This window comes from Astatotilapia calliptera, chromosome 13 (assembly GCF_964374335.1).
Source record: "Astatotilapia calliptera chromosome 13, fAstCal68.1, whole genome shotgun sequence".
NCBI classification, from domain to species: Eukaryota; Metazoa; Chordata; class Actinopteri; order Cichliformes; family Cichlidae; genus Astatotilapia; species Astatotilapia calliptera.
The window spans coordinates 139,579-164,828 of record NC_137434.1 but is presented as its reverse complement, the minus strand read 5'-3'; the positions used below and the strand labels follow the sequence as shown (position 1 = coordinate 164,828).

Below are 25,250 nucleotides of genomic sequence, written 5' to 3'. Positions count from 1 at the left end.
CCTGTAACCTTCACTAAAGCTGTTTCTGTGCTGTGATGGGCTCTGAAACCTGATGGAAACTCCTCAAATAAACCCAGCTGTTTTAGAACTACTACTCTCAGTGTTCTTGTTCAATTTTGGTTGGAGAGACAAAACCTGCAGCTCAGAATCAGCGCAAAAAGACGTAATCACAGCGCCGACCGGACGCATCAGGATCGCTAAGCTCCGACAGCGTGTCCGTCTACGGGCCGTCGGGTGAGAAAGCCTAGAAAGACAAAGCTGATTCTGATGCGTGGGGTCCGTTCTGTGTTTACGTCTTTGTGTGGAATCCGTGTACCTGCTCTCATTTGCTGTTTGGTTGTTGTTGAAATGGTTTGGTGAGCTTTAATCTGAGAATCTGGCATTTCTGGCAAAACACAGTTATATTTAAAAGTCGATTCAGGATTTAATGAATTGATATCGCTTTATTCAAGCTACTCACCTCCCACTTCCACCTGCACTTTCAACTGGACCACGGCCAATCAGAGAGGTCCCGCCCCTTACTATCTCTGATTGGTTTAGTCCACGATAGGGGCATAATGTGTGTCTGTTGTTGACCACAGGGAAGGTTGCAGATTTTTTGTTTTTTGCTACCGGAACATTTGGTCGCACAGGTGCAACCAAATATCTTTTTTTAGTCGCACCACTGAAAAATTTGGTCGCATTTGTGACCAAATTGGTCGCACTCTAGAGCCCTGAGGAGGCGTGCTGACCTGGACGGGACACTTCATTGTTATTCCTGTGTACTGCCTCACTGCCTACTGGAGATCACCATCTGATGGACCAACAGAACCGCATCAGAGAGATTCTGAGACCATCAAACCCTCCCCCCTTCACCCTCCATCGCTTGGCTGCACTTAGAAAGCCTGAAAAAGTCCAACATTCACCAAGAACAGATCCGAGTTCTGCTTGATAGAACAAACCTGGTCTACAGTGAACCAACACACCTGAAAAAACCCGATGGTTTCATTGCAGCCACCTTAATAAAAATTCTAATAAATACAAAGCAATTATAATTCAAATCAAAGCATGAATTAATTTAAAACCTTCATTAAATGCTCTTGTTTGGTGAAGAGCTGCCAAAAAATAAAACCACAAAAACAAAATTAAAATAAGATCAACCTCTCTGCTGAACTTTGACCTCAATCAGCTTATTGAATGAAAGTAAGTTTGTCAATTAGACCTAGAAGCAGCTGTGAACGATAAAATTGATGTTTTTTTACTAGACGCACAGTGATTTCAGTGAAGCAGCTGCAGTGAGTGTAGCATGCTCATAGGTTTGGAGATATGACTCAGTGAGCACACTCAGTGAGCACACTCAGTGAGCACGCTTAGTGAGTTCAGCTGCTCTCTGCGGAACAGCAGCTTCTATTTTCAGTCATTTTCATCCACAGAACTGCAGCCTCGAATCTCTGCAGCTCAGAGTCACGAAGATTCCCACAGGACTGGAAAACGGTCCAAAAGCCCGGAGAGGCTGGAGAGCCTCAGGTGTCGCTCACTTCACACCTCCTTTGAGGGATTCGGCCCTCAGGAGGGGTCAGGGGTCATTAGAAAGAACCAAACGTCATCACCATCATCATCGGGACAGTGCAGGGCTAAATAAAGCCTGAGCCCACCCGGAGGTTAAATGGGCTAACTGAGCTCAGGTGTGTCTGGAGTTGAGCCAAGAGTTTCCCCTCAAATAAAAACTGATGATGTCACACACGGAGGCGATGAACATGTCTGATTCATTCAACACGCTTTTAATCTGACGACCTTCACATCTGCTCAGACACACACATCCTGCTTTCAGTTTGGACACGCAGGTTTCTATTCACACACACCTTTGAAAGACACACACACATTTTCTACTCATCTTTTATTTGGTGAGATTCTGAAAGGTTCTGAAATAGAGTTCATTAGAAATATTGATCAGGAGGAGATTTTCAAAATAAAATGAGGAGGATTTTTTAAAATGTTACACACATTTGTTCTTCCAAAGCTGCTGCGTGCCATAGTTCTCCCTCTGTTGCCATGGAGATGGTGACAGGATGCTTGAAGCAAGATGTCAGGGTAAGAGATCACACACACACACACACACACACACACACACACACACACACACACACACACACACACACACACACACACAAGCCCTTTCAGCTATCTTAGTGAGGACCTTCATTGACATAATGGTTTCCCTAGCCCCTTACCCTAATCCTAACCATTAAAATGAATGTCTAACCCTTACCCTATACCTAACCATAATCTAATTGTAACCCTGACACCACATTTTGAGCCTCAAAAAGGACCGGTGTGTGTGTCCTCACAAGTGACTGCTGGTTCACACAAGTATAGTAGAATGCAGATTTCAGTGCTCAGAAAGATAGCTAGACAGGAACACACACACACACTTTATGTTTGTGTTATTGTTTTTTCAAAACTGCAGCTGATCCTCACAGCTGACCATCGGTAACCATGACAACAGAAAGCACCAGGCCACTGTTTCCTTGGCAACAGCAAGGCAAAGGCCTCAAATAAGTGATATGTGACATATTACCATGACAGCCTGACAGGAAGTTAATCGTGGCCATGAAAAACATTAGTAGGCAGCTCTGATTGGCTGTTGTCATGGTTACGCTACAGGGTGTCAAAACATACATGCCACTTACATACATGTCAGTTCTTTCCCAAATTTAGCAACCCATTCATCCATTAGGGCCTCAAGTAAAAACAAAGAAACAAATTTATCCGCTCTTTGGGGTTCCGAGTGTTTCAAATAATTCATAATTATACGATCAATAAACTCCTCTATCACCTAATTTCTGTTCCAGTCATGTGATCATTTCGGTGGTCTTAAAGTCTGACTGAAAATAAACACAAGAACATAAGGAGCAGTGAGGCAAAACAACAACAACAACACTTTTAAAACTGAGGGGAAGAGATCACAACTTCAGTTTTTGCAGTTTCAAGACTTCCTGCAGAGTTTTTCAGATTTCCTATCTAGTTTGCAGAGCTCATTCTTCGTTTGGACTCCTTTGTGGTTATAAACCTGGCTGCTGATGAGGCTGGAAACCAGCGGCTGAACAACAGCAGCACGTTTAAGCTTGATCAGCTGTTGTTAGAATTTATTTAATATTACTTTCTACTCGAGGATCTTTTTCTACAGCTGACGGCTGGTAACTGTGCAGGGGCGGATCTAGCAAAGTTTAGCCAGGGGGGCCGATAGGGCATTAACAGGGAAAAGGGGGCACAAAGACATACTTTTCTTTCTTATTCTCATTTAAAATGTCGAGCTTTTAATAAATAATTATCTGACACCCAAAGTTTTAATCTGATGTAAAATGAATAGAAGTCCATTACTGTATATAGTAACTATTAAGTCTAATATATATATATATATATATATACCCTAGTAAGCTATAGTACTTTTTCCTTTGGGAAGGTACCATCTGTGCAGTCTGCAATTTTGTTGAAGAAAGATGTTGAATCTATTTAATATTTCTTGAAAAATAATTGATTTCTGTGCATTTTCTGTGCACTGCATCACATTAAGGTTGATTACGTTGATTAAGCATCATGAGGTGGAGCGTGAGGGGTGGTTCCCCATTTTTTATTTATTTATTTTTGTTGTTGCTGGGAGTTGGAACCCTATTAGTTAGGTTGCTTAATATTTATGCTAAGTACTCTTTAAAATACCAGAATAGGGAGGATGGTGTAGGTTTAAGTTTATTAGATTGATCAGTATTGCTGAACTATGAAATTTTTTTTTTTTTGCATACAGGTATAACAGAACAGCTTTAGTGTAGTTGTTGTTTTAAACTTGAGTGTGAACTTACACAAAATGCAGCAAGATATTTAAAAAACAGTTTTGTTGATTAAAAAACACTATATCGGATTCATATCGGTATCGGCAGATATCCAAATTTATGATATCGGTATCGGACATAAAAAAGTAGTATCGTGCCATCTCTAGTATATATTTTGAAATATTTTGTCGCTTTTCTAAATAAGATAAGATAAGATAAGATAAGATAAGATAAGATAAGATAAGATAAGATAAGATAACCTTTATTAGTCCCACACGTGGGAAATTTGTTTTGTCACAGCAGGAAATGGACAGTGCAAAAGTTATGAGGCAAAAATTAGAATACAATAAGAATAAATACAGTACACAACTGTACAGAATAGAATAAAATAATATACTATATACAGTAGAATAAAATAAAATAAATATACAATAAGATAAAAATAGAATACAAATACAAATACTATATACAACTGAGTAAAAATACAACGATGACAGAAAGGATTATTGCATATGTATGGATGTGTGTGCTTGATCAGTTAAAGTCTTTATTATGGAGTCTGACAGCAGTGGGGAGGAAAGACCTGCGAAATCTCTCCGTCCCACACCGTGGGTGCCGCAGTCTCCCACTGAAGGAGCTGCTCAGTGCTGTCACAGTCTGCTGCATGGGGTGGGAGATGTTGTCCATCAGGGATGACAGCTTAGCCGCCGTTCTCCTGTCACTCACCACCTCCACTGGGTCCAGAGGGCATCCTAGAACAGAGCTGGCCCTTCGGATCACCCTGTTCAGTCTCTTCCTGTCCCCAGCAGAGATGCTGCCGCCCCAGCAGACCACGCCATAAAAGATAGCAGAAGCCACAACAGAGTCATAGAATTTCTTCAGGAGTGGGCCCTCCACTCCAAACGACCTGAGTCTCCGCAGCAGGTACAGCCTGCTCTGCCCTTTCCTGTAGAGGGCGTCTGAGTTATGAGTCCAGTCCAGTCTATTGTTCAGATGAACACCAAGGTACCTGTAGCTGTCCACAGCCTCAATGTCCATACCTTGGATGTTCAGTGGTTGCAGTGGAGAATGCTTGTGCCTGCGGAAGTCTACCACCAGTTCCTTGGTTTTACTGGCGTTGATCTGGAGGTAGTTCAGCTGGCACCAGTCCACAAAGTCTTGGGTCAGACCTCTGTACTCCTTGTCGTCCCCATCAGTGATGAGGCCGACTATTGCAGAGTCATCAGAGAACTTCTGCAGGAAGCACTGGGTGGAATTGTGGGAGAAGTCTGCAGTGTAGATGGTGAAGAGGAACGGAGCCAGAACCGTTCCCTGTGGGGCCCCCGTACTGCAGACGACCCTGTCCGACACACAGCCCTGAGTCCTCACATACTGTGGTCGGTCGGTGAGGTAGTCCAGGATCCAGGTAGTGAGGTGATGGTCCACTCCAGAGTTCACCAGCTTGTCCTTTAGAACCGAGGGAAGAATAGTGTTGAAGGCACTGGAGAAATCAAAGAACATGATTCTCACAGTGCTTCCAGCGGTCTCCAGGTGAGCGAGGGAACGATGTAGGAGGTGAATGACGGCATCATCCGCTCCAATGCCAGGCTGGTAGGCAAACTGAAGTGGGTCCAGTGATGAGCTTATTAGGCGCCGAAGCTGAGCCAGGACCAACCGCTCCAGGGTCTTCATCAGGTGGGATGTCAGAGCCACCGGCCTGTAGCTGTTGAGGTCTTTGGGGCGTGAAGTCTTTGGCACTGGTACAACACAGGATGTTTTCCAGAGCTGTGGGACTCTTCCCAACCTCAGGCTCAGGTTGAAGAGGTGCTCCATCACCCCACACAGTTGGTCCGCGCAGGACCTGACGACCCTCGAGCTGATGCCATCTGGACCCGCTGCCTTCTTGCCATTAATCCTCCTCAGTTCCCTCCTAACCTGGGTGGTTGAGAGAGACAGGCTGGAGCCTTGTGTTGAGTGTGTATTGGATGCTGCAGTTGGGGGTGGGGGGGAGTGAGCAGGGTGAATAGAGGAGGTGTGAAGTGTCTGAGGTGGAACAGCAGCAGTGGGGGTGGGTGAGTCTGCAGCCGATGTTGTAGACTGCCTCATGGTTGAATCAAATCTGTTGAAGAAATGATTCAGTTCATTTGCCCACCTCACATCCCTCCCAGGCAGAGAGTTCTGCTGTTTGTGGCCCGAGATGGTTCTGAGGCCTCTCCAGACTTCACCAACGTTGTTTTGTTGAAGCTGGTTCTCCAAATTAACTTCTAGTTCCTTAGTGGAATATTCGCTTCTATTCTATTCTCTCGCTCTCTGCGCGGTTGTGTAAAACCTTTTCAGTGCTCAGTATAAATTAACAGTTGGTGCGTTAACGCAGATTTCAGGCGTTTGTTGTTGCAGTTCTCTTCTCCTCTAGCAGGTGTCACTGATTCACTCTGTCCCCTGTTGCACCACAGAAGAAGAGGAAGTGCGTTAACAGCGGAAGAAAAGGAAGTTCGGCTCTCAACTCAAAGTTAAAACATTATCGATTAGAGATCGGAGCGGGAGAAGGATCTATTGGTCAGTGATCGGAGGTGAGTTTCGGGAGGAGCTCGCTTCTGCTTTTATACGTTGTGTCTCTTCCTTAGCTTTTCCGTGCTAACATTTAGCATCAGGAACTTCCTGTTTGTCGATACCAAAACTGAGTAATAGACCAGTCAATAATATGATGGCAAACTGACGAATGGTGGGCAATAATCGATGCTCTGCGGATTGACGTGGGTTGATAATCGATTAATTAGGAATTACAGGTCAGCCTGAGCTGAACTCAGTAACTGATCAATTACTCATCACCGGAACTCATCACTGATCAATAAGACCAGACAGGGAATAGTTTGCCAGTTTATTAAACTTCAGTGTGATTGGACTGTGATCAATAAAACCCCTATCAGTGCAGTGTGAAAAGACCTGATCAATAAACTTTAACCCGAATCCAATCAGACCGATTGGAGGGTCACATCTGCTGTCTTCAGCCCGCCCTGTGAAACAAGTAACGACGAAGACGTCGTTTCTCAAAAAAGCTCCAATTTATTCGTTAGATTAAACACAAGAAGTAACACATCCGAATCATTTATTTATTGTAGAAGAAGAGCATTATGGGCAAGGGCTAAGTATGGATGGAGAGCGGCGTTATTTATGCTGAAATAAAGAAGATGTATAACAGAGCGCTCACTGTGAACGATTGAACTGATGACTGCGAGCATTTTAAAACTGACCTTACAGCTGCTACAAAAACATTTTAATAAACGATGTTAAAATAGAAAAGTCCACGTCCGCCTGCAGCCTCGCTCGGCTCTGCTCGTCAGGCCTGAAAGCGTCTGATTGGCTGCTCTGCCCTCATTGCATCCACGACCCGTTCAGCTGCGATAAGTCTGCTAACTGTACGTTAATGGTAACAGATGGCCAATGTGATTATGGGGTCACTGCTAACAGTTAAACAGCTAATGCTAACATGTACGCCGACCAAGTTAACGTTTGTGTGACTGTTTAATACTTCAGTGTTGTTGAAACGGGAGCTTTACTGACATCTGAACTTCCTCTTAAAGTGTTGTTCAGTGTGACGAACTGTGTCGACTTCAGCTGTTAGTGGGTGGGAGCTGTGTGTGACACTGGTATTGATTTCACTGCGTGTTGTGCTCGTATAACTATGCATGTGACAAATAAAGAATCTTGATACTGTTGTAAACCTTTATTCTGAAAGCATCTAACTTCCCGTTAAGCCAAAATATCTCTGACCCCTGACCTTAACCACTTACGTCTGAAAACTCGTCACCTGACTGTCAGCTGTCCACACAGCCTGGACCAGGGGTCCGTTCTTCGTACCTCGCTAAGTAAGTTAGCTGGATTTGATTGTTGACGATTTCGCGTGATCTTGGATCGTTCGGTTCTCCGAAGCTCATCCGGGACTTGCTGTCATAGCAACAGATCCGTAAGCGTAAACCTGCTTGGGAGCAGGCTTACTTTATGTAAACAGGATTAGATCGCGCCCACTCAGGTATATCCGCTTCATTTATACATATTATCAATGTAACTAAAGATAATGCAGTACTTGATCCTTTTATTGATTTCATACAGATACATACTATTAATCATTCTATGTCATGTATTTGATTATTTCAGATGTAATTCATATTTTAGAGTAGTAATAGTAAATTACTTCATGTAATCAAGATGAGAGACCACGGCTATAAAAGCGAAGGTGGATTTGGGAAGCCTGTCGCAGCCATGTCCTGTCCGTTTACGCGAGCCACCCATTGCGGAAGGTGCAAGATTGATAAGGAGAGTTTTCAGAATCCAGCGTATATTGCGGGACAGACAGGATCCTTTAGCTCAGCGCGACAGTGTGCTCATAGAGAGATATCGATTTTCCCTTGAGGGTATTATTCACTTAACCAACTTGTTGACGAAGGGGTGCAGGACCACCACCTGTCTTTTTTTGCTCTGCCCTTGGTTGCTGTTATAAACAAACAGATTATTTCAGGGTCTCTTTGCAAGAGACTAAAAGCAATATAAGTGATAAATATTACCATTCTGTAGAATATTCTTATATTTCACTTTTACTTGTTCCCATGTTCTAGTGGGTCCTGTTGTGGCTCTAATGTGAAAGAGGATATAATGTAATATAATATAATATAATATAATGTAATATAATATTGGATAATATCGTGTAATATAATAAATCTACCCTACCGCCTACTGGTGTTGGCCAGAGGGGCCGATGGCGCGATATGGCAGCCTGGCTTCTGTCAGTCTGCCCCAGGGCAGCTGTGGCTACAACCGTAGCTGCCTCCACCAGTGTGTGGATGTGAGAGTGAATGAATAGTGGCATTGTAAATCGCTTTGGGTGCCTTGAAAAGCGCTATATAAATCCACTCCATTATTATTGTTATTATTAAATTACTTACGAGTTTAATTTGTCAGCAACTTTCTGCCAGCCCTCTCTCCTTGCTTTTGCAGCCTTTGCAGTGTTCCCTTGCGTTTTAATTAAACTCTGAAACTCCTGAAATCCCTCAATCAAGAGTTCTTGCTCTGCTGCTGAAAAATACTGAGCGCGCTCCTTCGACATTTTCGCCGACCAATCAAAGGGTTGCCGATCAATGTTTCTACTATCGATGCGTAGCCCCTGTTAAGCCACCCAGTGATCTCACATTACTTCATCCAGCTATACTAATCGTCAACAACAGGTGTGTTCGGAGAACCGGAATAGCGAGCTCAAAGTTAGCGCGATGATTTGATCTTGGATGTAGTAAGCGAGGTACGAAGAACGGACCCCAGGTGAATAGCAGTGATGGCACATCTGTGCGTGGGTCAGTGTGGCGCTCTGACTGATGATGTTAAATTTTTTGATGTAACCTGACAGTCACATGTCGCATCTGCAGTGAGCTCCTTACATGAACCTATTTTCTGTTTGAGTAAACTATGACAGACTCTGTTTCCTGTTTTCTCAGAACTTCAGCGCATCACTTCCTGTTTGGTTATAGTGTGTGGATTCTTTCTCAGATGTATTACTATCGCTATGAGAATGCTGAGATCAACTGCTGCTACAAATACCTGATGTTCAGCTACAATATTATCTTCTGGGTGAGTTTCACACATCTATCACCTGTTCCTCTTGTCTGACCTCAATGGCATGATGCCGTTTGTTTTCCATGACAAAAAGATAAAAAAAAAAAAATGAAGTAGTAGAAGGTACATGAGTATGGGAGACCATTGCCCCCTGCTGGCAGCATGCAGATACAGCAGAGGTTCTGCACACACCAGAACAGAACAATAACAAGAGAACAGAGCTAAAGAGATTTCCTGTGTCTGTGCTGTTTCCTGTACAGACTTTCACTGAGCTAAACTAGACACTCTGTTTCCTGTCTGCCCATGGGTGACAGGAAGTGAGGTCACTCGCTTCCTGTTTAGAGGAAGTGTGGGGTTAACAGATGAGATTGTGTGAGGTTCAGTCTGTCCAACACTTCTTGTCTGTGACATGTTTATATGAGTTTGGCTGACTGCAGCAGACCAACCAATCAGACACTGTGTGGTCACATGTAAAACATCTGGAATTAATTCAGCAGGGTGGGATCGGTCTAAACGTTGGTCAGTTGAGTCTTGTTTCCGTGGCTCTGTTTAATTGCTGGTGTGTCTGTGTTGCAGCTGGCTGGCATTGCCTTCATTGCAGCAGGTTTCTGGGCATGGAGTGAGAAGGTGAGTGACGCTGAGGGGTGTGGTCTCAGTCTTTGTCTTGCTGAGAGCAAGTGTAAGTCTCGCGATGAGTCATCAACAGAGATGGGCAGTAACGCGTTACAAGTAACGTTACAAGTTACAAGTAACGCGTTACTGTAATCTGATTACTTTTTTCAAGTAACGAGTAAAGTAAGGGATTACTATTGCAAAATCGGTAATTAGATTACCGTTACTTTCCCGTAGGAACGCTGCGTTACTGCGTTACTAAAACCGTGATTTTTTTGCGAGAATGTCTCACGACAGTGACGTAAGCAAGTGCGACGTTCGTGACAACAGCTGTGTGCAGATCAACAGTGGATCATATATCGAGTGCAGAGAGAGTATGAGCGTGCAGCGTTTAAAGTGTGGAAGTACTGACCTTACTTTGAGTTTGATCCCATAAAAAGTGACAAAAACATTAGTGTCCGCTGTGCGTGGGAAGAAAACTTCTTTTTACAGCGAAAAAACCCCTAAACTTCCAAGCAAGCACCGAGTGCGCAACGAGGTAATGGGAAACTCGCGGATTCTTCCACTGACCGCGGCACACCTGCACCAGGGTAAACCTCCGCCTACCCCACTCCTGCTTTACAGGTGAAAATAGAGCAACAGGACCGCTGAGTCTTTGACTTTATTTATTGTCTGTTGTGTTTTACTTGCATCTATTTGAAAGACTGAGTGTAAACACAAATATTTTATTTTATGTGCTGGAATATGCAGAAAATAGGTTTAAATGTTAAACTAATTTATTCAAGTCAGAGAATGTTGCAGATAATTTAATGTTTGCTTGATGCATAAAGTTAAAAGATTAAAACTGATAAAACAAGTTAAAAAAAGAGACTTTTCCATTTGATTACATTTGTATGATGGATTATGCAGAAAAAGTAGAATGGGGCTGAAAGATCTATCGCTTTATCACCTGTTCAGGTTGTAAATCGTGTTTTTAAAAAGTAACTAAGTAACTAAGTAATTAATTACTTTTGAAAATAAGTAATCAGTAAAGTAACAGGATTACTTTTTTGGGGGAGTAATCAGTAATTAGTTACTGATTACTTTTTTCAAGTAACTTGACCAACACTGGTCATCAACACATGAAAACTTTAAGTCTAGGCTGTTTCTACTGAAATGACTTAGACCACAGTTTGTTTTCTCAAACTGCAAGCTTTTAGATGACAATGCGAAGAACAGCTGATCAACGGCTTTGACTTTTAGGTGTCGGGGGTTGGTTTTGCCTGTTTCCACGCCGACCAATCCTGTAATAACAGGTGACTCCATCTAGATCAGGGGTGGGGAACTCCAGGCCTCAAGGCTCAGTGTCCTGCAGGTTTAGACGTGTCTGCTGATTCAAATGGTTAAATGACCTCCTCAACATGTCTTGAAATTCTCCAGAACCCTGGTAATGAATTCGTCATTTGATTCAGGTGCGTTGACTGAAGGTGATGTCTAAAACCTGCAGGACACCGGCCCTCGAGGCCCTGATTTACAGCCATCTTCACAAACATTTTCCTGCTGTGACCAAAACTCGGCCGGAGCACCAAATTTGATTCATAGTTTGGGGAAAAACAAAAAACGATTTCACCACGGTCAGCTGAAACCACTTTGCTGTGATGGTTGCTGCAGACTACATGAGGCTTTCTCTGCTGGTTCACAGGGAGTGCTGATGGACCTAACCCAGGTAACCCGGGTGCACGGGTTCGACCCAGTTTGGTTGGTTCTGGCAGTTGGTGGCATCACCTTCGTCCTGGGGTTTGCTGGCTGCGTGGGAGCGCTGAGGGAAAACATCTGTCTGCTGAAGTTTGTACGTGAACACATTTTAAGCTGGAAACTTCCTGCTGTGCATCAGATTTTCAATGTTGAAATGTTCTGTGTGGTTCTTGTGATCAGTTCTCAGGTGTGATTGGCTTGATCTTCTTCCTGGAGCTGACGGCGGCAGTGCTGGTGGTGGTTTTCCAAAGTCAGGTCAGAGCATGGATCAACGAGTTCTTCCTGGCAAACATCAAGGGGTACAGAGACGACATCGACCTGCAGAACCTCATCGACTCTGTGCAGAGGATGGTAAAACATCTGTTCCCTTTAGTACCGGGGAAAAAAACCTTGAGAACTATTTCTTTATAGAGGAACTTTCAGCTTTTAGTTCTTTGGGGTCTTACCTTTGGAACTATTCTCACACAGAACGCCTGCTGTGGCGCTCAGACCCCGCAGGACTGGAACCAGAACGTGTACTTCAGCTGCGACGAGAATAACCGTAGCAGAGAGAAGTGCGGCGTTCCGTTCTCCTGCTGCATCCAAGATCCTGCTGTGAGTTGATCAATAATCAGTTCTGATCGGTGCAGGCAATCAAACCGTTAACCTGCCATCTGTTTCAGGACTTGGTGATGAACACTCAGTGTGGCTATGACGTGAGGCGCAACCAGGTGAGGTCACTTCCTGTGGTGTCATTTAACACCTGCTGGACAGGTGAGCAGATATAACATGAGGCCGATGTGGCATCCCAGCTGCTGACAGAGGAATAGACTTGTATAAATAAGTTGCATGTTCCATTGAGAACCTCACAGCCTAACGTTCTCTGATGTTCTCGGGTTCCTGTGCAGTCAGAGTGGAGTAAGCATATCTACACCAAAGGCTGCATTGCGGCGTTGGAGGACTGGTTGCCGAGAAATCTGTACACGGTGGCCATCGTCTTCGTAGTCATCTCCCTGCTGCAGGTAAGCAAACATCTTTTACTCTGTGAGAAGGCTCAGGGTTTTATCAGCGTCAGAACTTTGACCTGATAAGTTCCCACTGCTGGAGGCTTCCTGAACAACTTTCACATCCTTTGGAGGTTTGCAGCAGGCGATTCATTCACCTGGCTGTTTTTCTCGACGTTCTGAAGTGTCACAGATGGCTTTCAGGTAGATTGGCGAGATCCAAACGGCCCCAAAACACAAATTGCTGTTTGTGCGAATATCCACATATGTGTGGTTCAGGTGTCTGACAGAGCAACCCAACCCTCATAAACTCCTATTTTATTCACAAAAGAACAGAAAACCATCAAACTGAGAAAATCATTTCACCGTTTCGACAATATCTGGTCTGTGAGCTGAGCAGTCTCTCTCGCTCTGCTTCGTCCTGTTGTTGGTATAAAAGCTCTGGACTGCAGTCGGGCAGGTTCAGCAGCCGGACTCTTCTTCTGCAGAGCCGTGCTGCTTGAATAGATGCAGTTTAGCATAGTCCTGATCGGACATGAAGGCCTTCCTGAAGAACACATCTGGACAGAGCAGATGTGGCTCTAGAACCGGTTTGTACTTTTCTGCACTGATGGAGCCTTTCCAGATGTGCAGGGTGACTGGTTTCCATCTCAGAATTATGTCGGTTTTTAACGCAGTGTTGCCTGAGGATCAGTCATCAGCCTCATCCCTCCAGGGAGGCCTCCAGGGTATTTTGATGAAGTCATGTTCTGTAGATGATTAGATGTTCACAGTGATGTGTAGTTTTCACAGTGGGCAAGCTCTGCCTCTCTAATATGCTCTTTACGTAACTTTCTTACTTTAAATGAAAAGAAGACAGAAATTATTGTTTTTGATAGAAATATGCCTCTGGGACAACTGACTGGCACATTCGGGCCTGTTGCTAACCACCTCACTGATGCTGCTAGGAATCTTGGAGTTTTCATGGATAGCTCCTTCAAACTAGATAAACAGGTCTCTACTGTAAATGGTAAATGGCCTGTATTTATATAGCGCTTTACTAGTCCCTAAGGACCCCAAAGCGCTTTACATATCCAGTCATCCACCCATTCACACACACATTCACACACTGGTGATGGCAAGCTACATTGTAGCCACAGCCACCCTGGGGCGCACTGACAGAGGTGAGGCTGCCGGACACTGGCGCCACCGGGCCCTCTGACCACCACCAGTAGGCAGTGGGTGAAGTGTCTTGCCCAAGGACACAACGACCGAGACTGTCCAAGCCGGGGCTCGAACCGGCAACCTTCCGATTACAAGGCGAACTCCCAACTCTTGAGCCATGATCGCTTACTGTGGTAAAAACCAGCTTTCACCAACTACGCCTAATTTCTAAGGCTAAACCTTACATACCTCACAAAGATCTGGAGAAACTCATTCATGCTTTCATCACTTCAAGACTGGATTATTGTAATTCTCTCTACTTGGGCCTACAATCTTCTCTTCTTCAGCGTTTGCAGCTGGTCCAAAATGCCGCAGCACGTCTCTTGACTGGCACTAGAAAGTACGATTCTATCACCCCTGTTCTGGCAAATTTACACTGGCTTCCTATTAAATACCAAATTGATTTTAAAATTTTATTGTTTACTTATAAAATTCTAAACAATATGGCACCTGACTACCTAGCTGATCTCCTCTGTCTGTATAGCCCTCAGAGAGCACTAAGATCATCGGGCCAACTGCTCTTAGTGCAACCTAGGTCTCGGCTGAAGACCAGAGGAGACCGTGCCTTTGCCGTTGCTGCACCCAGGTTATGGAATACTCTTCCTCTTCATATTCGCGCATCAGATTCCATTCAGTCTTTTAAATCACGTTTAAAAACGTATTTGTTTAACCTGGCATTCAAGGCGAATTAGGGTAATTTACATCTGGCTTTGCATTTAGATTATGTAATTATTTTATATTTTATTTATATCTGTAATTTATATTTTATATTGTGATTTTTTTTTTTTTTTTTATCTGTATCATGATTTTACTGGAAAGCACTTTGGTGTACTTCGGTCTTTAAAAATGTGCTATATAAATAAATTTTGATTGATTGATATACCCGATCATGTGACCCACCTGCTGAAAATTATCATGATTATCTGTTAAATGTTCCTCCAGCTGTTTCTCTTTAGAACTTTTTAAAGATGTGTGGCTTCCATCAAATTCAGAACAAGCTCGTGTTGGTCTAAAAGCTGAAATTGTTCTCTCAGTTAACTCAGGACTTTTGGACTTTAGAAAGTCGTGGTCAGGTGAGTGCGATTCTACCTGCAGGGATTTAGATAAAGAAGAAGAAGAACAGGTGGAAATGTGGCTTCTCCAGTGGTTCCAGCTGTCAGGTGTGTGTGTTAGGTGCTTGTAATGACCTGAGCCCACCTCTGCTGTCACAGCTAAACGATCCCACAGAGTCCACTCAGCCGTCTCTGCTCTCACCTGCTCACTCTGTTAGATTCACTCCTCATCAGGTGTATTTCTTTACAACACCTGTGTTTATAATCTGTTATAAACTCACCTGCACAACTTGTGCTTTCATCAGCTCATCTGAACTCTGGTGGTACTTTGAAGTAGTGCTATCTGTGTACCTGTCTGCCTGAGTACTTACTGGCTGATGTGTCTCTGAGCAGATGGTGGGGATCTACCTGGCCAGGAATCTGATCGCCGACATCGAGAAGGTTAAATTCAGCTACTGAAGCCTGCAAGGGGAGGGTGGGGAGCTTACACCAGGTGTTACAGGACCAACTTTCTTCAGATGTGCCTTCTTCTTCCTCTTCCTCCTCTGATGTCATTGCCATCGTAACTGAAACAAGGCATTCTGTTGTAAACTGGGAACGTACAACAGCACGGAAGCCACTTTCTGTTTGTGTATTTTGTTTTGTTTTTTTGCTTGTTCGGGGTCATGTGACGAAGTTCCACCCTAGGCTGCTTCGATGAATGTTTAGAAACCAATGTGACCTTTGACCTACCGACTTTACCGCTTAGTGCTTCCTAGAACAGAGTTCAGGTTCTCTGCGGGCGGTCCGAGGATCACCAGTACTTAACCTCCATCAATCGGCTGATAATTTTCTGAATAAACAACTTCCGGTCTGTGACATCAAATGTGATGTCATCACAGAAGGCTGAAGACAAACCTGGGTAGTACCACAAAAGAAGAAGCCTTAAATTCAAACTGTTCCTGTAAAGGTGATCGTGTGATTAAGTCAGCCGTTAGTAACACTGGACTGCTGTTAACAAGCTTTGAATACATAAAGTTTTGTTGAAATAAAGATTTCAGGACTTTTATTGTTGAAACTTCCTACTTTTGTTTCCTGTTTAAAGGCATTTATTCTGAAGTAGTGTCTAATAAAGTGAATTTTTACCTTTTTGTATTTGCCAGAATAAAAATTTGTTTTGTTTATTTTGTCCTGATCAGTTATTGATTGCCAAGTTTCCACAAGACAAAACTGATTGATTTGATAAAAAAAAAAAAACCCGGCTAATTGAGTAAAAGGTCACAAATTGGATGAATCTGTAAGACAGGAATTTACAACATATCTGTGACTGACTGGTTCCTTAAAGTAAAACCAATAAAATCTGAGTTTGTTAACCCCGAGATGAGGAAAACTAGTTTTCTGTTCCAGAAAGACCATTAAAGCTAACTGAGTCAGTTGCCATGGTAACAGATTCTCTGACCCTCCCCTCCTGCTGCACCTGAACCAAGTGACTGATACTCTGACTCATAAAGTAAAATCTGTCAAAGCTCAGAGGAGAGAAGTAATCTGCAGGTGTTCATGTTTGTAGAAAAGCTAAATCCCAGACTGATGTTAGTTTGCTGCTTTGTTTACAGTCATTCAGTCGTCAATATATCAGGATGGAGGCAGTGATGATGTCACAGATCAGGATCAAATCTGTAGCCTCCATCTTCACTCTGTGTACAGTGATGACGTCACTGCATCTTACACACTGATCAATCATCTCTTATTATAATCTGTGTTTAATCATTTTTATCCAGTAATGGTAATGCTATAGGTAACTAATATCAGGCCCATCAGCAGGCTGAGTGTGTTTAGATCTTTAGTTTGTGTTTCCGTACGTTTTGTCTCAAACATAAGGGTTAGGCTTAGATTTCACATGTAAAATTAGGATTGCATTGTACGTGAACGATGACAAAGGCCTGTTGTATTCTATTCTGTTTTTAAGCTGGGGAAATCATGACAGCAGTTTGGGATGACCAGTTCATCCCAAACCAGCTTGATGGGGTTTAAGTCTGGAGACTGTGCTGGACACTCCATGTTTACAAGCTCACCATCTTGTTCTTTTTTCCTGAGGTAGTTTTGGCACAGCCTGGTCTTGTGTTTTAGGTCATTATGTTGCTGTAGGATGAACCCCTGACCAACTAGGTGCATACCAGAGGGTACTGCATGGCACTGCAGAATGCCGTGGTAGTCACTGACCCTGGATCAGCAAACAGCCCGAGACTATCACACTTCCTCCTCCATGTTTGACAGTCGATGCCACACACTGTGGAACCGTCTTTTCATCTTCTCCACGGCGTACAAAGATCCTGTGTGAAGAACCAAAGAGTTCAAATGTTGATTCCTCCATAATAACTTCTTCATGTTGTCCTGTGAGCCGCCTATCAAGCTGTTAACGCTCCGAAACTTGGCCTGTGTTTCAGTTGTGTCTCTGGGTCTGCTAGAACTCTATGGGCTCAAAATGTGGTCATAAATATTTTGTACTTGTAAAAAAGATTTGTATGTGTAAAAAGAATTTGTGTGTGCGTAAAAAAGATTTGTGTGGACTTAGCCAAAAAAAAAAGTATGAATTTTGACCCTATTTTTCTTCCTTTCATCTGATTGGTCAATGTCATGTCAATCACAAATGTAACAATCCAATCAGAGAACAGATGGGTTTGGCTGTCGAGGGGCGCTTTTTTTGAACTGCAGGTCTTTGAAGGGAATAAATGCCCTTTTACATGCCAACCCAGCGTTTTCCTTCATCACCACTAAGGAAAACAGTCTGTGGTCGTCCGAGTGTGGTGATTTTTGTGTCACAGGTCTACGTGTTTAATACAGGGACTTCCACAGCCTTTTCAACAGCGCTGCGGACCGCGGGGTGGGGGCGGGCAGTGTTTTGGAAATGACAGTCTTCATTACAAAGCTTTCTTCGTTATGAATTAGCATACATGTTTTTATTGAACATTTGAAGAACCAGCAAAAAACCCAAACTCTTGTAGAGGACATAAAGTCAGAGATAGAAAAGACAAGGAGCAGGTGCATCTAGTACAGGTAGAGCTGCTGCAAAAACCCACAGAGCTCAGCAGCCAGCGCAACAAATTCTGGATCCTTTGCTTTTAGTTAGCAGTTAGCATTAGCAGCACATCCTGCGTCCGATGTGAAAGGACCTTTATGCTGCGCACTGTGACTCACAGCAATGGTCCTGGGTCAGCCCTGACTTTGTGTTAAACTAATCCTAAAGTAATAATGGTATTTCTAACCACTGATATAGCACAACTTTATCCTTTCAACAGCTGCTGAAAGTTAGGGGACCTAGCTGCTATCGGATATTTATATAGCGATCCTCCAAACTGTATCACCCTTCAAGGACCTGCAGTTCAAAAAAGCGCCCAGCTGTTCTCTGATTGGATTGTTACATTTGTGATTGACATGACATTGACCAATCAGATGAAAGGAAGAAAAATAGGGTCAAAATTCATACTTTTTTTTTTTGGCTAAGTCCACACAAATCTTTTTTACAAGTACAAAATATTTATGACCACATTTTGAGCCCATAGACCTCTTCCTGTCAGTTTGTTTCTGAGTGCGAAGGAAACCGTGCTCACTGACACCTTGACTTTCTTTGCAATTTCTCTGTCGGACAGACCTACATTTTTATGATGGTCTGTTGTCTTCCATCGTTAATCACCTTTTTCTCGTTATTTCTGTAGCAACACACTACTTTCTGCACTACAATACCGTCCAGCTGATGCTCACAAGGGTATGGTATGGTGTTCCAACACTGCTTTAATGCAGACAGAGGGGGAAGTAATCCAGAAAAGTACATTATTTTCCAGTTTTGGATAACCTTACCTTTTTTAACCTCTGTCAGTTCACCACTCAGCATTTTACCATTTCAAGCTGTTCATTGGAATTGAACAACTTGAAATATGTTTTAAAGATAAACGTCACGGTCAGCGCTGACACGTGCTCCTCTGCATGAACACGGAGCCTCTGCAGCCACCTGATCACAGCTGATTTCTTTAATGTGTTTCACATAAACAGGATGTGAGTCAGTCACGTGGTTCTGACCCGCGACATCTCCGAGATGAATGCTGGAGATCATCATCGCTGCTGTTGGAGGAAGCGGAGTCTTTACTCCGCCCCCTTACCTGGGAGGCTCACTCATTGGCTGAAACTATGTAAGGCGCTCCAGAGACGTTTTATTGATTACCTCCTGTGTGACGTCAGAGCCCTTATACTTGGGTCGTGTGTGTCACTCACAGGTGCTCAAGAGCACTCTGGCACGGACTCCTGAGCGGGCATGTGATGGCGCGGTGAGCCCGCTGGACGGCGCTGCAGCACCTGAACAGGAAGCAGTGGCTCTGAAACCCGAACCTCCTCAGGCTCCTGCTCCCCCCCACCCCCCGCTCCTCCAGGCGAAGCGCGCGCTGCCAGAGCAGGCGGAGTCGGAAACGCGCATGCTCGTCGGTCCGTCCGTCTGCAGCTCCGCGGCTCATCTCGCTCCTCTCTCGGCCACTTCTGCTCCTTCGGCCCGCAGCGAAGCGGGGGATCTTCGGCCTGTGGACCGGCAGATCCGGCAGGCGGCTCGGCGGGGACAGACGCAGCTCGGCTCGTCTCGGCGGTGAAAACCCGGACGGAGGCCCGCAGTGTGCGCGGAGCCTCCCGCAGGCCTCCGGCCCCACTCCCGCTTTTTCTCCCGGAAAATGGACGGCTTCGCCGGCAGTTTGGGTGAGTCCGGCCGCCGCGCGAGCCCCGAGCGGCGCCCTCTCTCCTGTCCGCGCTGCCGCGGGGCGGCGGGAGCCGCACGCGCCTGTGGCGGCTTTACACGTGTCACTGGTGTATTTATCAGAGAGTATGCACCGCCCCTCCGGCATCTGCAGGGCCACAAAACCAACGGCCTCCTCTGAAGGAGGCTCTGCAGAACCGGACCTCCTGCAGGAGACCTCCTGAGGGGGGGGTGAGAGCCAAGACGGGCTCAGAAATGTACATTCGGCTTTGTTTCAACCGCAGGGCCGCAAACCACAATTTAGACACCGCACTGTGTGTGTGTGTGTGTGTGTGTGTGTGTGTGTACACACACACGCGTGGACTCTGATCTGCGGAACAAAGACTCAGGAAATGACTTATTGATTCACTCCTCACACCTCGGTGTGTGTGTGCGCGCGTGCACATGCGTGTTAGAGTTACATACATTTAAGCTCAGCTGTTCAGATTTACTCAGGAAATGAAGTTTAGTGTTTCTTTATTAACATTAAAAACAGTGGAGTTGAACCTTTCAGGGTTTCTTATTTGTTCATGTAACCATGTGTGAACACGGGTGTCCCGTCCACATGCACTGCAGGTTTGGGCGCCATTATTGGTCTTACTCGCTCCTCCTGGGCTCCGTGGGTGCTGGGAGCAGGTCCTGCTGGGTCTGTGTTTCTCTCTCAGTCCAGTCATAGGCCATCTTCCTGCCTTGGCGTTTTCCTGCCTCAGGAAGCTGAAGGAAGGTCAGGAGGATGTGTGCTTCAGTGCAAACACGAAGGCGTCTGCGTTTTGTTGAACATGGCTCTGAAATCCTGAGCGCGATTATTTAGTGTGATTGTGAAAGAATAACAGAGAACTTGGCTCAGAGCTCAAAGCTGCTTTCTGCAGAAGTGCTATGAGGCGCACCTCTGCTAGGGGCGAAAGGAGCACCAAACCACCGCCGAGCCCCACACTTTGAGCACGCTCAGACTGGCTGAGTGTTTCAATAAGAACCATCTTCAAGTTCAGGTTTGAAGGAAGCGCGAAGAAACAATGCGTCTGGTTTAAGTTCATTTTGAAGTGTGTGTCGTGGTGCTGGTGCGAAGGGTGAGCTTTGCTCTCCGTGTCTGGTGTTTTCTGTCATGTGATCTTTGAAGGTCGCACTGTGCTGTAGTTTCCTGGTGAACATCAGTTTCTACCTGCTGCATTGAGGTGGTAAAGTTCATTATTACACTTTTGTTCGATCATCTCAGAGGACGATCGCGCACTGACCTCTGCGCTGCTCCATATTTCTTCTCTAACATTAGAGACGAAATACATTTGTTTCAGAAGCTTTTTCTTTGAGCTCATGTCCAAACCAAACTCTCTGTGCTCGCTCCAGGAGGTTGACCATCCTGCACTCAACCTGGAGCTGATCTGTTTATTTGAAGATGGACGAAGAGCCTCGTGATCATAACCTGAAGCGTACAGGTATTTCCCCAAAAGTTGATTCTGTTCAGCTGGATGTTCTCAGTTCATCTGAACAATGACTGAAACCAGCACCACTGAATGAATGGGCTGGTAGGTCAGTTTATGATCATTAGTATGCAATATGCTCTTCCTTCAGTGGTGCTGGTTTCAGTCTTTGTGCAAATGTCCTGTTTATAAGGTTGGGGAAGCTTGCAGTCAGCTGAGACTGAAGGAGTCACCTGATGATGGCGAAACGTTTCTCCCACTGAGAACGTCCAGATGAACAGAATCAACTTTTGGGGAAATACCTGTACGCTTCAGGTTATGATCACGAGGCTCTTCGTCCATCTTCAAATAAACAGATCAGCTGAGTTCGACTGCCCTCCTCCAGGTCGAGTGCAGGACAGTCAGCCTCCTGGAGCAAGCGCAGAGAGTGCGCGTTTGGTTTCGATTAGTAGTCTCTTTTTTTCTTTGCACAGTTGAGGAGCGTATCAGGTCACATTTCACTGCGTGTTATACCTGTATAACCATGCACGTGACAAATAAAGAATCTTGGATCTTGATTGTATATACACGAGTCTGAGGTCATGGAGCTTTGGGGGGGGGGGTCCTAGAGCAGAAGCGTCAGTGTTGATTGGCTGAATCCCAACCCTAACTGAAATGGTCCTCACAGACGTAGATTTTCTGCTTCATTGGAATCCCAAACATGTTCGACCTCCATTTTTCCCACAATGGGTCAGTGTGTTGTTGCTTGGCGTGTCATTCAACGTGCTGCTTTTGCATTGGTGGCTAAGTAGATGAGGCTGGAACTAGGGCCGCTCAATTATGGCAAAAATGATAATCATGATTATTTTCACTGAAATTGAGATCTCGATTATTTGACGATATTTATTTAACAATAACAATGTATTGAATAATGACTTTAAAGATTGTCATAAAATAGTGCAATATATAGTGCAAATAGTGCAAATACTGATAACAGTGCAAATGTTTGCAATATAAAAATAAATGAAAAATGTAAACATCTATGTTTAGTGAACTTTGCAGTGTTGCTCTGTGGTGCAGCTACACTGTAGCAAAGTTTACACACTGTGTCTACTTGATCCAGTCTGACTCCATGAACCCATAATGCTTCCACACCACTGAAGTTTTTTTTTACCTCTCTTTTCAACCAACGGCAGTCACTCTCCTCTCCAAATAACTTCTGCTTTGCTTTCCGAGCTTCCCTCGGGTCCTCTTAATCAGCGGTCCCCAACCCCCGGGCCTCGGACCGGTACCGGTCCGTAGAGGTGGAAATCACCATACATCCCGCGATACGATATTATCACAATACTTAATGCACGATTTTAAAAATATTTTGCAATATTGAGATTCTGTACATAAAGGTAAACTTTATCAATATTCATTTTATCTAATAACAAAGTCTCGCACTCAGTCTTTCTCTCATTTCAGTCAGTTTTATTGTTGACAAACTGAACGGTTTGTATTACAGTCTAGTCCAACTTAACTGGATGCAACCATCTGGTACAATTATAGCTATTCTGAACTATGCAATTTATGAAAACTATGCAGCCCCTTCAGCAACTGCAGAATTTGAAAGTAGATTAAAACAAAATATAATTTTACATTAAATAAAAAAAGTTTTAAACTTAATTAAAATAAAATAAAATAAAATTGAATTAAATAAAAATTTAAAATAAAACATGTCTTAAATTAAAATAAGTAAACGGTCATGTTTATTGCTGCCAAAAAAAAAAGTTAAACACATTTGGGGAGTGAAGGAATGTCAGGATTCTTGCTCAGAAAAAGGATCAACATGCTCTGAAGTCAGAGTTCCAGTCCACGAAAACTTTTTTGTAACAACATATCGATTTCTGCTGTCCCTGTATCGATACATTATTAGCAAACAAAATATCACAATACTACACAGTATTGATTTTTTCCCCACCCCTACCGGTCCGTGAGTCGTTTGGTACCGGGCCGCGAGAGTTGAGGCTCAGGTGTGAAATGTATAGTTTTCTGGGTTTTTATCGGTTTTCAGCGTTATTTTGTTATTGTTTTTATCGTTTACTCGTTTTTTCTGGGTCTTTTCACGTGTGTTATGAATAAATCTTCTTTTTTTTCGATACCGGTACTAGTTTTATTTTGTTGCATTTATCCGCGACACCTTAAAGGCCGGTCCGTGAAAATGTTGTCGGGCATAAACCGGTCCGTGGCGCAAAAAAGGTTGGAGACCGCTGCTCTTAATTGTTGTGACACGTGTTCGAAATGCAGAGAGGTGCGCTCGATTTGCCACACAGAGCAGCGCGAGAGTAAAGCACCCAGGGAGGGGCTAATAATCGGCTCAGTCATTTTTAATGATCGTTGAAAGCCCAGATCATAATCGTGATTAAAATTCGATTAATTGAGCAGCCCTAGCTGGAACAGCAATCATGGTGAGATGGTCAACCTGAATTCACAAATCTGACTTTTCTCCCGCTGAAGCTTCGCTCGTGGGTTTTTACAGCGGCCGCCTGCGAGCAGCTCTCCTGCCCCAGTCGCCATTTAAACCAAACCAAACCTTCCTGTTTGCTTTGTGTTCACTTCGTGCTTCCGTGTCCCTGTAGATGACAGTATGTCCGGCGCCAGTGTATCGGACGTCAACGACCGTCTGTCTTCTCTTGAGCTTCGTGTCCAGCAGCAGGAGGACGAGCTGACAGTGATGAAAGCGGCGCTCGCCGACGTCCTTCGTCGCCTTGCTGCCTCTGAGGACTCGGCGGCCTCTGCGAGCAAGAAGCAGCACGGTGGGAAGGGTGAGTGTGTTTGTTAAAACTTTATGTGTGGAGGTGTGAAATTAGCCCGTAAGACTTTTTAATCTGCAGTCTTGTGTCGTGTCCTGCCCCCTGCAGGTGGAGCTGCACTGCGTGAAGCCTACTCCATGTCCTGCATTGCCAACGGAGGCACATCCGCACGTAAGAGAGACTCCACCTCCGTCACCAGGAAGGAGACTGTGTCGTCTGCCGCCAAGAGGTAAAAACGCCGCAACACGTGCAAGCGGATGCCAGGAACACAGATTTATGTCAGGTCACACCTAGGGATGGGTGTCGTTTAGGTTTTATCCGATACCGGTGCCAAACTGGTACTTTTGAAACAGTGTCGGTGCTTTAACGGTGCTCAAACGGTCTGAATGCAGATCACAAACTTTGTCCAAAAACCTCTCATGTTCAGCTGTTTTTTTTTTGTAAAACGATAACAATGTTAGCCTTTTCTGCAGCTATGGGGCATATATGGTATCACTCTTGGCTGGAAGCAGTGCTTAAACAATGGAAAAAACACAAACTTTGTCCAAAAACCTCTCATGTTTAGCTGTTTTCCACTTTTTCTTTGGTCATTTTAGCCTTTTTGGCCAGGGTGAAGGTAGTACCTGCCATCAAACAAGAAGACAGCCGCATGTAACTACGACGGTGTTTGCTAGTTCACCTTACGTGCATTAATGTAATAACGTGGTTAGCCTACTCAACGTAAATTACACACGAACAACATTAAGCTACTCACACAGAGAAGAACAGCTGCTGCTGCCATCATCACCCGTCATCATTTCTGCTACACTGGCAGGGCTAGGGGCCAGGACTCTCCTCTTCGGGTTTTTGGGGGATGTTGCTAACTCCAGGTCGATAACAGGCAACCCACCCACAGTAGATGTGCTCGATATGAGGTCTCGCAGCAAGCTATCAAATACGGTGCTTTTAAAAAACGCTATGCGTCACCAGGTGTTTCATCGGATTTGAGGTGTTACCTCCTTTGACAGTATCAGCTTAAAGCACTTGTTGCAGGCTGCTGAGTTTGCATCTTTTGCTGTGAAGTACAGCCAGACTTTGACCGCTTTGCCTTGGGCGTTTTTAATCTGTAGCTCTGCTCTAAAAGAACGCACACCTGGGCCCGCCTACTATCCTCGGAAAGGTAAAATGATTGGCTAGAATCCAAAGTGTGTGACATCTCAGGGGGGAAAAAAGCACCGAAATGTGCGCTGCTTTTCGGTCTGGTTACTACCGTTTATATCAGATCCGGTGCCATTATGGCCTAACCCTAACCCTAACCGGTACCCATCTCTAGTCACACCACAGTTTATGACGTGACCTGTA

At 44.4% G+C, this 25,250-nt stretch overlaps 2 protein-coding genes and 1 long non-coding RNA gene across 15 annotated transcripts in view; 2 read left to right on the top strand and 1 right to left on the bottom strand.

The window, feature by feature from the left end:
- The first annotated feature begins 6,215 nt into the window (after positions 1–6,215).
- Positions 6,216–16,133, top strand: tspan14 (tetraspanin 14). Of its 11 annotated transcripts, none has more exons than XR_013900879.1 (9): positions 6,216–6,355; positions 9,269–9,401; positions 9,963–10,013; positions 11,680–11,826; positions 11,913–12,083; positions 12,201–12,326; positions 12,395–12,485; positions 12,620–12,733; positions 15,364–16,133. XR_013900879.1 is itself a non-coding variant. In XM_026189265.2 (9 exons), exons 2-9 carry the CDS (start codon positions 9,321–9,323, stop codon positions 15,427–15,429), a joined length of 804 nt encoding a protein of 267 aa, XP_026045050.1. In that variant the 5' UTR covers positions 6,216–6,355; the 3' UTR covers positions 15,430–16,133. The 11 variants fall into 11 exon arrangements, 10 of the variants coding, with proteins under 10 accessions (XP_026045050.1, XP_026045049.1, XP_080143804.1 ...); XM_026189265.2 differs by having other exon boundaries at positions 9,321–9,401; positions 12,395–12,442; XM_026189264.2 differs by having other exon boundaries at positions 12,395–12,442.
- Positions 15,439–19,065, bottom strand: LOC145419594 (uncharacterized). The gene is made up of 2 exons (XR_013900890.1): positions 18,805–19,065; positions 15,439–17,279 (listed from the first exon to the last, which is right to left on the bottom strand). It is a non-coding gene; the product is annotated as an uncharacterized LOC145419594 (long non-coding RNA).
- A 244-nt stretch (positions 19,066–19,309) lies between these two features.
- The window catches only part of eml4 (EMAP like 4), a 29,020-nt gene continuing 23,079 nt past the window's right edge, over positions 19,310–25,250 (top strand). Inside the window, exons 1-3 of one of the 3 annotated variants that reach the window (XM_026189262.2) lie at positions 19,310–19,683; positions 23,736–23,921; positions 24,018–24,138. In XM_026189262.2, coding sequence (XP_026045047.2) covers positions 19,659–19,683; positions 23,736–23,921; positions 24,018–24,138 — 332 coding nt within the window. In that variant the 5' untranslated portion in view covers positions 19,310–19,658. The remainder of the gene's footprint in view (positions 19,684–23,735; positions 23,922–24,017; positions 24,139–25,250) is intronic. The other 2 variants (XM_026189261.2, XM_026189263.2) reach the window with 2 other exon arrangements.

Coding starts and splice junctions, on each gene's coding strand:
- tspan14 (XM_026189265.2), top strand. CDS start 9,321: ATGTATTACTATCGCTATGAGAATGCTGAGATCAACTGCTGCTACAAA. Junction 11,827..11,912: donor ACATCTGTCTGCTGAAGTTT/GTACGTGAACAC, acceptor TCTTGTGATCAG/TTCTCAGGTGTGATTGGCTT. Junction 12,734..15,363: donor TAGTCATCTCCCTGCTGCAG/GTAAGCAAACAT, acceptor GTCTCTGAGCAG/ATGGTGGGGATCTACCTGGC.